Source organism: Eleutherodactylus coqui, chromosome 11 (genome assembly GCF_035609145.1).
Source record: "Eleutherodactylus coqui strain aEleCoq1 chromosome 11, aEleCoq1.hap1, whole genome shotgun sequence".
NCBI lineage: Eukaryota > Metazoa > Chordata > Amphibia > Anura > Eleutherodactylidae > Eleutherodactylus > Eleutherodactylus coqui.
The window spans coordinates 142,006,678-142,019,628 of NC_089847.1; the positions used below are offsets into that span (position 1 = coordinate 142,006,678).

The 12,951-nt window shown below is 51.3% G+C and overlaps 1 protein-coding gene across 1 annotated transcript in view; it reads right to left on the reverse strand.

Moving 5' to 3' along the window:
- Positions 1-3,117: 3,117 nt before the first annotated feature.
- Positions 3,118-12,951, reverse strand: part of ABCC8 (ATP binding cassette subfamily C member 8) — a 166,353-nt gene continuing 156,519 nt past the window's right edge. The window contains exons 36-39 of the mRNA XM_066583718.1: positions 12,775-12,878; positions 12,518-12,651; positions 6,662-6,724; positions 3,118-3,348 (exon numbers count right to left, since the gene is read on the reverse strand). Of these exons, the coding sequence (XP_066439815.1) occupies positions 3,211-3,348; positions 6,662-6,724; positions 12,518-12,651; positions 12,775-12,878 (439 nt within the window). The 3' untranslated portion in view covers positions 3,118-3,210. The remainder of the gene's footprint in view (positions 3,349-6,661; positions 6,725-12,517; positions 12,652-12,774; positions 12,879-12,951) is intronic.

A 12,951-nucleotide genomic window follows, 5' to 3' on the forward strand; every position in this document is an offset into this window, starting at 1 on the left:
GTGGGGGCCTCTGTGTACAGTGTGAGGCTGAGGTAAGTGGGGGGCCCTATGTGTACAGTGTGAGGTGAGGTAAGTGGCGTCCTCAGTGTACAGTGTGAGGCTGAGGTAAGTGGTGGCCTCTGTGTACAGTGTGAGGCTGAGGTAAGTGGGGGCCTCTGTGTACAGTGTGAGGCTGAGGTAAGTGGCGTCCTCTGTGTACAGTGTGAGGCTGAGGTAAGTGGTGTCCTCTGTGTACAGCGTGAGGTGAGGTAAGTGGCGTCCTCTGTGTACAGTGTGAGGTGAGGTAAGTCGGGGGCTCTGTGTACAGTGTGAGGCTGAGGTAAGTGGGGGCCTCTGTGTACAGCGTGAGGCTGAGGTAAGTGGCGGCCTCTGTGTACAGTGTGAGGTGAGGTAAGTGGGGGCCTCTGTGTACAGTGTGAGGCTGAGGTGAGTGGCGTCCTCTGTGTACAGTGTGAGGCTGAGGTAAGTGGGGGCATCTGTGTACAGTGTGAGGCTGAGGTAAGTGGGGGGCCCTATGTGTACAGTGTGAGGCTGAGGTAAGTGGGGGGCCCTATGTGTACAGTGTGAGGCTGAGGTAAGTGGGGGCCCTATGTGTACAGCGTGAGGCTGAGGTAAGTGGGGGCCCTATGTGTACAGTGTGAGGTGAGGTAAGTGGCGTCCTCAGTGTACAGTGTGAGGCTGAGGTGAGTGGCGTCCTCTGTGTACAGTGTGAGGTGAGGTAAGTGGCGTCCTCTGTGTACAGTGTGAGGTGAGGTAAGTGGCGTCCTCTGTGTACAGTGTGAGGCTGAGGTAAGTGGCGTCCTCTGTGTACAGTGTGAGGCTGAGGTAAGTGGGGGCCTCTGTGTACAGTGTGAGGCTGAGGTAAGTGGGGTCCTTTGTGTACAGTGTGAGGTGAGGTAAGTGGCGTCCTCTGTGTACAGTGTGAGGCTGAGGTAAGTGGCGTCCTCTGTGTACAGTGTGAGGCTGAGGTAAGTGGGGGCCTCTGTGTACAGTGTGAGGCTGAGGTAAGTGGGGGGCCCTATGTGTACAGTGTGAGGTGAGGTAAGTGGCGTCCTCAGTGTACAGTGTGAGGCTGAGGTAAGTGGTGGCCTCTGTGTACAGTGTGAGGCTGAGGTAAGTGGGGGCCTCTGTGTACAGTGTGAGGCTGAGGTAAGTGGGGCCCTCTGTGTACAGTGTGAGGCTGAGGTAAGTGGGGTCCTTTGTGTACAGTGTGAGGCTGAGGTGAGTGGCGTCCTCTGTGTACAGTGTGAGGCTGAGGTAAGTGGGGGCCTCTGTGTACAGTGTGAGGCTGAGGTAAGTGGGGGCCTCTGTGTACCGTGTGAGGCTGAGGTAAGTGGGGGCCTCTGTGTACAGTGTGAGGCTGAGGTAAGTGGCGGCTTCCTGTCAGCGCTGTATCATGGCCGTCACTAGTGTTTGGTTGCGCTGTATCATGGCCGTTAGTAGTGTTTGGTTGCCCTGTATCGTGGCCGTCACTAGTGTTTGGTTGCCCTGTATCGTGGCCGTCACTAGTGTTTGGTTGCCCTGTATCATGGCCGTCACTAGTGTTTGGTTGCCCTGTATCGTGGCCGTCACTAGTGTTGGTTGCGCTGTATCGTGGCCGTCACTAGTGTTTGGTTGCGCTGTATCATGGCTGTCACTAGTGTTTGGTTGCGCTGTAGCATGGCCGTCACTAGTGTTTGGTTGCGCTGTATCGTGGCCGTCACTAGTGTTTGGTTGCGCTGTATCGTGGCCGTCACTAGTGTTTGGTTGCCCTGTATCGTGGCCGTCACTAGTGTTTGGTTGCCCTGTATCGTGGCCGTCACTAGTGTTTGGTTGCCCTGTATCGTGGCCGTCACTAGTGTTTGGTTGCCCTGTATCGTGGCCGTCACTAGTGTTTGGTTGCCCTGTATCATGGCCGTCACTAGTGTTTGGTTGCCCTGTATCGTGGCCGTCACTAGTGTTGGTTGCGCTGTATCGTGGCCGTCACTAGTGTTTGGTTGCGCTGTATCATGGCTGTCACTAGTGTTTGGTTGCGCTGTAGCATGGCCGTCACTAGTGTTTGGTTGCGCTGTAGCATGGCCGTCACTAGTGTTTGGTTGCGCTGTAGCATGGCCGTCACTAGTGCTTGGTTGCGCTGTATCATGGCCGTCACTAGTGTTTGGTTGCACTGTATCATGGCCGTCACCAGTGTTTGGTTGCACTGTATCATGGCCGTCGCTAGTGTTTGGTTGCCCTGTAGCATGGCCGTCACTAGTGCTTGCTTGCGCTGTATCATGGCCGTCACTAGTGTTTGGTTGCACTGTATCATGGCCGTCACTAGTGTTTGGTTGCACTGTAGCATGGCCGTCACTAGTGCTTGGTTGCGCTGTATCATGGCCGTCACTAGTGTTTGGTTGCGCTGTGTCATGGCCGTCACTAGTGCTTGGTTGCCCTGTATCATGGCCGTCACTAGTGCTTGGTTGCGCTGTATCATGGCCGTCAGTAGTGTTTGGTTGCACTGTATCATGGCCGTCACTAGTGTTTGGTTGCGCTGTATCGTGGCCGTCACTAGTGTTTGGTTGCGCTGTATCATGGCCGTCACTAGTGCTTGGTTGCGCTGTATCATGGCCGTCACTAGTGCTTGGTTGCGCTGTATCATGGCCGTCAGTAGTGTTTGGTTGCGCTGTATCATGGCCGTCACTAGTGTTTGGTTGCACTGTATCATGGCCGTCACTAGTGCTTGGTTGCGCTGTATCATGGCCGTCACTAGTGCTTGGTTGCGCTGTATCATGGCCGTCACTAGTGCTTGGTTGCGCTGTATCATGGCCGTCACTAGTGCTTGGTTGCACTGAAGGAGTTTTGCGTTTCTCCTCTTTCGGCCATTTTATTTATAAACAGAATCATGAGGCCCCAAATGGCGGATTAATGAGTCATGTGATCAGTGACCCCGCAGCCACACAGGGAGTGTTGTCATGGGGCCACAGGAGCTGCTGGTACTGATGTAAAGGGCTTTATATATAGTATTGGGCATAGCCCTGACTGCAGAGCGCCTCCACAGGGGCCTGGCCTGCTGCCTTAACCTAGCTCCCTCATCATGCACCATCCAGGCCGGGGGCCACATTCTGGGCCCTGTGTGACATCACATGATTAGACTCCGCCTCCGCATAAAGCTCTTTATTATCAAATTAGCTTTATTTACACAATTGAGTAAACCGAGACGCCCTGGAAGCTCCGGCCCCCGCGGGGAACGTCTCATTTATCTGCTTGTACGTAGGAGGCGAACATGCTGTCCGGGCGCTCCAGCAGGACCTCCGGCTTGTCGTACTCCATGATGGCGCCTCTCTTCATGACGATCACCAGGTCTGCATTCAAGATGGTGTGAACACGGTGCTGTGGGGAGAGAGGTGCAAGATATTAGTGAGGGGGACAACGGCATCAGCCCTGAGGGGTTGGGACAGCAGCCGGGGAGGTGTCAGCCCTGGGGGGTGGAGAGGGACACGGGACATCCGTTATGGGGGACAACAGCAGAGGAGGCATCAGCCCAGGGGGGTGGAGAAAGACGGGACAGCAACGGGGGAGGCGTCAGCCCGGGGGGGGGGGGGGGGGTGGAAAGAGACACGGGACATTGGTTCTTGGGGGACAGCAGCGGGGTAGGCATCAGCCCAGGGGGGTGGATAGAGAAGTGGCACATAAGTTCTGGGGGGACAACAGTGGGGAAAGCGTCAGCCCAGGGGGATGGAGAGAGACACGGGACATCAGTTCAGGGGGGACAGCAGCGGGGGAGGTGTCAGCCCAGGGAGTGGATGGTGACATGGCAGGCATGAGCTCTTGGAGGGTTGCAGGGGATGGTCGGTAATAATCATCGCTGGACTGTCCATTGCAGCTGCCCCACCCGAGTCATTGCTTCCAGCTAAACTGCATATACCTTGGCCAAGCCAAGAAGGGGAGCTGCAGTCCCATGTAAGAGGATCACAAAGTGCTGCAGCTTTCCTGTAGACTTTTGGTTTCTTGTCCTCTGCTTGTTGTCACTGAATAGAAATAGGTGTATATTTTGAAAGGTTGAGAACTACTTACAGCTGAGGGTTTGTACCACTGTGTCAGTATAGACAGTCCTGGGCTCCAGGCTGATTCCAGCGCTTGCTTACATGGGACGATTATTGCTCGAAATTCCTTCAAAGGAACGACAATCATCCGATGTAAATAAAATCGTTTGCTGCTTGTTATCGGTGACCCCTCCGGACCGCGGCTCCCCGGGGAATGCTGCCCGTAGAAGGTGAAGCGCTGAGCGGGAATCCCGCGATCCAGAGGTGAGTCTGGCAGTGTAAACGCTCTGCACGAGCGCCCATGACCTTAGCGGTTCGTGCAGTTGTTCGCCCCACTGTAGGCATGAAAGGGTTAATGTCTAGTCACGTGTCTGTGTGCAGTAGGTCAGTCAGTGAGGATGGAGGAGAAAGAGAGGTAGCCTGCTGCTCATTCCAGGCCCTCCTTCTAGACGTTACCCTACTGAGTGTGAAAACCCGGAGACCGAATATTTCTAGACACTATCAAGACCGGGGTTGTACCATTGGATTGGCGCATTGCCAGCGTGGTTCCAATTTATAAAAAGGGGACCAAAAGTGAGCCTGGTAACTACAGGCCGGTAAGTCTCACTTCAGTAACGGGAAAAAATTTCGAGGGCATTCTGAGAGACGCCATCGATGAGCACCTCAAGGAGAACAAGGGAATAACTCCTCACCAGCATGGATTCACGAAGGGTCGCTCATGTCAGACAAATCTGATCAGCTTCTACGATGCAGTAAGCTCTAGGCTGGACCAGGGAGAATCTATTGATCTTGTATATCTGGACTTCTCTAAAGCCTTTGACACCGTGCCGCATAATAGGCTAATATACAAAATGAGAAGCTCGGATTGGGTGAAAACGTGTGTAATTGGGTAAAGAACTGGCTCAGAGATAGAAAGCAGAGGGGGGTAATAAATAGTTCGTACTCTGATTGGGCCCCCGTCACTAGTGGGGGCCACAGGGTCCAATATTAGGCCCCGTTCTGTTCAATATATTTACCAACGACCTGATAGAGGGGCTGTAGATGACACAAAATTATACAATATAACCAATACAACAGAGGACAATGTGCGGCTACAAACGGACCGAGATAAGCCGGGGGCTTGGGGGGGGGGGGGGGGGGGGGGGATGGAGGTCAATGTGGATAAATGTAAGGTTCTGCACATGGGCAGGAGAAACGACTGTCACCAATATACACTAAATGGGGTACAGCTAGGGAAAAGACCTGGGGGTACTAGTGGGCTGTAGACTAAACTGGAGCAACCAATGCCAGTCAGCTGCTGCAAAAGCTAATAGAGTCTTGGGGTGCAGTAAAAGAGGTATAGGGGCGAGGGGCGAGAACATTATCCCCCCACTATATAAGGCACTTGTCAGGCCTCACATGGAATACTGTGTACAGTTCTGGACACCGGGGCTCAGGAAGGATGTCACAGTGCTGGAGGGGTACAAAGAAGGGCAACTAAACTAATACATGGAATGAAGGGACTGGAATACCCAGAGAGGCACCAAAACTGGGATTATTCACCCCGGAAAACAGACGGCTGAGGGGCGACCAAATAACTTTATAAATACATGAGGGGACGATACAAGGATCTCTGCCAGGATCTGTTTATACCCAGGACTGCGACGGTAACAAGAGGGCATCCGCTTCGTCTAGAAGAAAGCAGGTTTCATCACCAACACAGAAGGGGGTTCTTTACTGTAAGAGCAGTGAGACTGTGGAACTCTCTGCCTGAGGACGTGGTGATGGCAGGATCCATAGAGGAGGTTAAGAGGGACTTGATGTCTTTCTGTAGCGGAAGGATATTATAGGATATAGACATTAGGTTAATTGTTAATCCGGGTATACAGGCAGGTAGGAACTATTAGGGGTTGGTCCAGGGAACAGTCTGATTGCCATTAGGGAGTCGGGAAGGAATTTTCCCCCAAAAGGGCTAATTGGCTCCTGCCTCTTGGGGTTTTTTGCCTTCCTCTGGATCAACAACACAGGAGGCTAAACAGGCTGGACTGGATGGACATTGTCTTCATTCAGCCTAACGAACTATGTTACTATGTCAGTGGAGGAGTACCGCGCAAGAACCACATGTAACCGGAGAAAGAGAGAATCCGCAACTGTGTGAGAAAAAGTGTCTGACAGTAGTTGGAGAGAGTTCAACTGGGGGGAAAAGCCTACAGATAACTAGGACTGTGGATTCCTAATGCCCTGGAACCCTCACTGCTTCTACACTATGCGAATGCTTGTGTGCAAGAACTGTTCACTGTTACTGCTTGTAAACGGAGGGACCGAATGTTCACGGATCTCGTTCAGAAAATAATCTCTGTGTGTGGACTACTTTATTTATCTGGGAGACCCGCCGCAGAAGGAACATTGGCGTCACGAGTGACAAAACAGGACTTTAAGTAACCCCGCTTACTATATCTAGTCCACCCCAGTAATAACGAAGGTGGGTTCCTATTCAGCCATCTTGAGGGGACAGTAGAGCCACCCATGACAAGGTTAAGTCTCAACCCTGCTGTCTCCTCGGCTGAGGGCCTGCTCCTCAAACACTGCACCATGTCAAAGGGACATTACACTGATACACTAACACATCCTCAGCTGTGAGCAGCAGGACAGCAGCCACTGCCTCACATCATTCTACATACCGCAATTATGACCACCGTGCGCTCCTGAAACGCCGTCATCACCACCTTCTGTAAGATGTTCTCCTGCGGGGCAAGAGAAATGTCATGTGAGGTCACAAACCTTCCACATCCCTCACCCAAGATCTCCAGTTACCACAGCAGTGAGAGGGTTAACACGGGGGGGGGGGGGGATAAATGTCTTCAGGTGTCATGGGATTATTGCCGGTTATGAAAATACGCTACTGGTCAAAAGAACACCGGAATATTTCCAGCACAGAAAGCAAATATGGTTTGAAGTTGGCTGCAAACTATTCCTACAGGTGTCTCAGCTTTTGCAGATGACTCTCAAACCCTCAGATTCTATATAAGCAGTGTTGGAACAGACGGCATTACAGCATCCTCCAGGGCCGGATGCGGACAGTTTTCATCTTTGGGACGGAGAACATTGTTATCATAATGGCAAGCAAAAGGCAATTAACCAAAGAAGGCAGACGGTTATAATTAGGTGGGTCTCGCACACGCGGATAGTAATTGCAGGTTCTGCCGGTGATTGATCCCTGGTAATACGCAGATCATCAGATGCATCGGATTACGCACTTCCGCTCACATTAGCTGGTTGGAGTTGTGTAATCCGCTTGCAGAAAATAAAACGCAGCATGTTCTACTTTCCCAGGGAATCCGTGACATGAAGCTTTGTGCTCTATGGTTGCGGATATTCCCATATCTTATTACATTGCGTACCGCCTGCGGCTACTCGCATCATCACTAAGGGAACAAACCAAAAGAAAGCTGTACTGCGGCTGCCCGTCTGCGTGAGTACACAATGATACGCACTACATTACATGGCCATACGCAGGGCCACCGCTGGGATCTGCTGCGGGCCACCGTATACACCCGTGTGAGCCCGACCCAAGAAGTGCAGAACTCTCCTACCGAGAAACTGCAAAGAGATCCGAGGTGGCCGTCAGTACAGCGCCCTCTACCATCTCAAGGCCGTCGGAGACTCTGACAGACACTACAAATCACATCCAAGTGTTTGAGAGTCAGCAGTTATGTGATCGGCGCCTCGCAGCACAAACCTTCAAGTACGGCTTAATGCAGCAAAAATATACAAGCTTCCATTGGAACTGTGAAGAGAAGTAAAAATATGACGGGGATTAAAGCCCCTGCTTCTGCAATCAATCAGAAGCAGGTTAGGTTGTCAGCTGTTAGTCACAACTAAGAACCCTCAAGGAGAAGACAGGAGGAGTTTTTAACCATTTCTGCCTTCTCCTTTCTTTAGTATATAGTTCTCAATGAGCGCCATGTACTAGCAAGTAAGAGTGAAAGCGTTTCTTCCACTACATGAGCCAGCAGTCATATGACTGCCGGGATTCCCCGCTACAGCAGAGCTACAGGGTCCCAGCAGACCCAGATCAGCTCTACCAGTGACTATTGTCATGACAGGGGATGTTTTCCCCTGTAACTGGGGCTCCCATGGATGTGGCTCCTATGGATGCGGCTCCCATGGATGTGGCTCCTATGGATGCCCCAGCTACAGGGGGAAAGGGTATAATAAAAAAAAACAAATATTGTTTTCAGTAAAGAAAACCAAGTCATCCTGTAGATATGAGACCTTTTACTGGCCAACAAACACACATGATGTCACAGACATGGATGGGATTGGTCTTCACTTCAAGGAATACTGCAACAGACAAACATTTTTAAGTAGACACTTAAAAGGGAGTGGAAGTTTTATGGTCCCTGAATTAGTGCTGGGGGTCACCAGGCCAGCAGTCTTATCTGCTATAGATGTATTCTACCTCCCAGTCACCATAAAACCTCATCAGTAATTCACTCCTCCATTGAACTTGTCAAAGGTTGTTATAAATCTATATTCCCAAATTCTTCTGTGGTTTTGTGATTTGAAACCCCCTTCAGTATCATAACTCTCATATCTCCTATGTCATGTCCATGGTAAGAGCAATGCTCGGCCGCAGGGAATCCTGTCTTCCTCCGTTTAATCGTGTGGCGATGAGATCTCATCCTCGCTCTCGGTTTTTGTCCAATTTCTCCAACATAAAGACCCCCAACAGGACATTTACTGCACATGATCAGGTACACAACATCAGACATGGAACGTGAATGTCCCCGGGATCTTATAGTCCTGTGTGTTGGGGTTATGTATCCTGTCTGCGGTTCGTACATGTCAGCAGGTCTTACAGCTCCTTACATTACAGGGATCTTATAGTCCTGCTGTGTGTTGGGGTTATGTATCCTGTCTGCGGTCCGTACATGTCAGCAGGTCTTACAGCTCCTTACATTATAGGGATCTTATAGTCCTGTGTGTTGGGGTTATGTATCCTGTCTGCGGTCCGTACATGTCAGCAGGTCTTACAGCTCCTTACATTACAGGGATCTTATAGTCCTGCTGTGTGTTGGGGTTATATATCCTGTCCGCGGTCCGTACATGTCAGCAGGTCTTACAGCTCCTTACCTTACATGGATCTTATAGTCCTGCTGTGTGTTGGGGATCTGTATCCTGTCCGCGGTCCGTACATGTCAGCAGGTCTTACAGCTCCTTACCTTACATGGATCTTATAGTCCTGCTGTGTGTTGGGGATCTGTATCCTGTCCGCTGTCCGTACATGTCAGCAGGTCTTACAGCTCCTTACATTACAGGGATCTTATAGTCCTGCTGTGTGTTGGGGATCTGTATCCTGTCGGCGGTCCGTACATGTCAGCAGGTCTTACAGCTCCTTACCTTACAGGGATCTTATAGTCCTGCTGTGTGTTGGGGTTATGTATCCTGTCTGCGGTCCGTACATGTCAGCAGGTCTTACAGCTCCTTACATTATAGGGATCTTATAGTCCTGTGTGTTGGGGTTATGTATCCTGTCTGCGGTCCGTACATGTCAGCAGGTCTTACAGCTCCTTACATTACAGGGATCTTATAGTCCTGCTGTGTGTTGGGGTTATATATCCTGTCCGCGGTCCGTACATGTCAGCAGGTCTTACAGCTCCTTACCTTACATGGATCTTATAGTCCTGCTGTGTGTTGGGGATCTGTATCCTGTCCGCGGTCCGTACATGTCAGCAGGTCTTACAGCTCCTTACATTACAGGGATCTTATAGTCCTGCTGTGTGTTGGGGTTATGTATCCTGTCCGCAGTCCGTACATGTCAGCAGGTCTTACAGCTCCTTACATTACAGGAATAAGTTCCTGAAACTTGGAAATTGCCTGTAACAAAGAAGCAGAGGGTCCAGGAATATGGTGGTCAGACAGTCATCCTTGTGTTGGTATGACGGAGGTTGTTTGCGGTTTTCCTTAGTGCCACTAGCTGTGAATTCTAGGTCACTACTAGATGTACATGATCATTTCCTTCCTTCTCTGTGTATTGAAGTAGTTGATTCCTGGATCTCCTGGTGGCTCTGGTGATTTCTAGGTCTCCTGGTGGCTCTGGTGATTCCTTGGTATCCTGCTGGCTCTGGTGACTCCTGGGTATCCTGGTGACTCTGGTGATTCCTGGGGATCCTGGTGGCTCTGGTGATTCCTGGGGATCCTGGTGACTCCGGTTATTTCTGGGTCTCCTGGTGGCTCTGGTGATTCCTGGGGATCCTGGTGGCTCTGGTGATTCCTGGGTCTCCTGCTGGCTCTGGTGATTCCTGGGTCTCCTGCTGGCTCTGGTGATTCCTGGGTCTCCTGGTGGCTCTGGTGATTTCTGGGTCTCCTGGTGGCTCTGGTGATTTCTGGGTCTCCTGGTGGCTCTGGTGATTTCTGGGTCTCCTGGTGGCTCTGGTGATTTCTGGGTCTCCTGGTGGCTCTGGTGATTTCTGGGTCTCCTGGTGGCTCTGGTGATTTCTGGGTCTCCTGGTGGCTCTGGTGATTCCTGGGTCTCCTGGTGGCTCTGGTGATTCCTGGGTCTCCTGGTGGCTCTGGTGATTCCTGGGTCTCCTGGTGGCTCTGGTGATTCCTGGGTCTCCTGGTGGCTCTGGTGATTCCTGGGTCTCCTGGTGGCTCTGGTGATTCCTGGGTCTCCTGGTGGCTCTGGTGATTCCTGGGTCTCCTGGTGGCTCTGGTGATTCCTGGTGGCTCTGGTGATTCCTGGGTCTCCTGGTGGCTCTGGTGATTCCTGGGTCTCCAGGTGGCTCTGCTGATTTCTGGGTCTCCAGGTGGCTCTGCTGATTTCTGGGTCTCCAGGTGGCTCTGCTGATTTCTGGGTCTCGTGGTGGCTCTGCTGATTTCTGGGTCTCGTGGTGGCTCTGGTGATTTCTGGGTCTCGTGGTGGCTCTGGTGATTCCTGGGTGTCCTGGTGGCTCTGGTGACTCCTGGGTATCCTGGTGGCTCTGGTGATTCCTGGGCCTCCAGGTGGCTCTGGTGATTCCTGGGCCTCCAGGTGGCTCTGGTGATTCCTGGGCCTCCAGGTGGCTCTGGTGATTCCTGGGCCTCCAGGTGGCTCTGGTGATTTCTGGGTCTCCTGGTGGCTCTGGTGATTTCTGGGTCTCCTGGTGGCTCTTCTGATTTCTGGGTCTCCTGGTGGCTCTGGTGATTCCTGGGTCTCCTGGTGGCTCTTTTGATTCCTGGGTCTCCTGGTGGCTCTGGTGATTCCTGGGTGTCCTGGTGGCTCTGGTGATTCCTGGGTATCCTGGTGGCTCTGGTGACTTCTGGGTATCCTGGTGGCTCTGGTGATTTGGTCATCATTTGAGGTGGGATGGTCGTCCTGATTCATAAATGTCCTTATAAGATGGTATAGATGTTCCTCTCTGTCTGTTGGGTTGGAGCAGATCCGGTTGTATCTGACTGCCTGGCTGTAGATGATGGAGTCACAAGAATCATACTCGCACACAATTATTTCTCCTTTGGGAAAGAGATATTCCTGCAACTCACCGGAACCGCCATGGGCATTAAAATGGCACCACAATATGCCAACCTTTTCATGGCAAAACTGGAGAGTGACTTTCTGGCCTTCTGCTACAATAAACTATTGGCCTACTTCCGCTACATTGATGACATCATAATCAACTGGACCCACACTGAACAAGAACTAATAAAATTCCACGAGAGACTCAATGCATTCCACCCACCATAAACCTGACATTAAGCTACTCGCATACAGAAATCAACTTGTTGGACATAACTATAAAAATTTCAAACAACTTATTACAGACACCCCTACCAGCAACCGACTGATCAGCCCACATACCTCAGATGGGGCAGCTTCCACCCTAAACACATCACAAACGTCCATTGTCTACTGGCGAAACCGGACCAAACCTTTGTTTTCATTAAAACCCCCCAAACCATGCGTGTCGCCCCGAGCTCTTATATGACGTCACCGGGGAGAGAGATGGTAAAACAAAACTACAGAATGAAATCAATATAACCCAAAGCCGTCGGCGCCTGTAAACCCAAACCACACATACTATATATCAACCGTCCGAAACAAAACGAGGAGCCCGCCCCTACTTCATTTTAGTGTAAATATACGAACCAAGAAAATATTTACATGTTAAAATAATCATTTTTTTTAGCTTTTTACCCCCAATAAAACTAAAATACAGAAAAAAAGTCAGTGACAAAGATATTAAACAAATAGGCCCAATCATAGCGATTCTCCACTTGCGGGATCTAAATGGCGACATGCCGCCATTTGTCAAGATTCTCCACGGTGAGCCTATCTGTCAGACAGGCTCAGTGCGGCGAACCGTCAGCTGTCTCCTGCTCCCGGGCGGCGGCTCCCGCGGGATATCGCTACGCCCGTGGACAGGCAGCCTAACTTGTTTGTTCTCTGCTTTCATACATTAAACTGTGGAAATATCAATACAAACTGGAAACGGTGAGGCGCTCTAAATCTCTGGACCATTAGTGTATATGTGGGGGTTCCTGGGGTGACGTACAGTGGCCATGTCTATAGACGCTGTGGCTTCATCCATGATTAGAATGCTGCTCTTCCTTACGAAGGCCCTCGCCAGGCAGAAGAGCTGCCGCTGCCCCACGCTGAAGTTCTCGCCTCCTTCTGTCACCGCGGCGTCTGGAAAAGCAATGGGTTAGAGAGCTGGGTGGGCGCGAGGAGGGGCTCAACAGGAGGACTGTGTATACAGTGCTGTCGAGGCCAGTATACGGTAATACATCAGTATAACATATCTGCGCTCACCCAGCCCGCCAGGTAGCGCCTTCACCACATGCTTGAGCTGGGCGATCTCCAGCGCCTCCCACAACACGCAGTCCGTGCATTTATTCTCCGGGTCCAGATTAAATCTACGGCAGAATTGAGATTCACGTCACACGTCTCCGGAGGGCGCCAGAGGACAACAACTGTGATCACATCCTG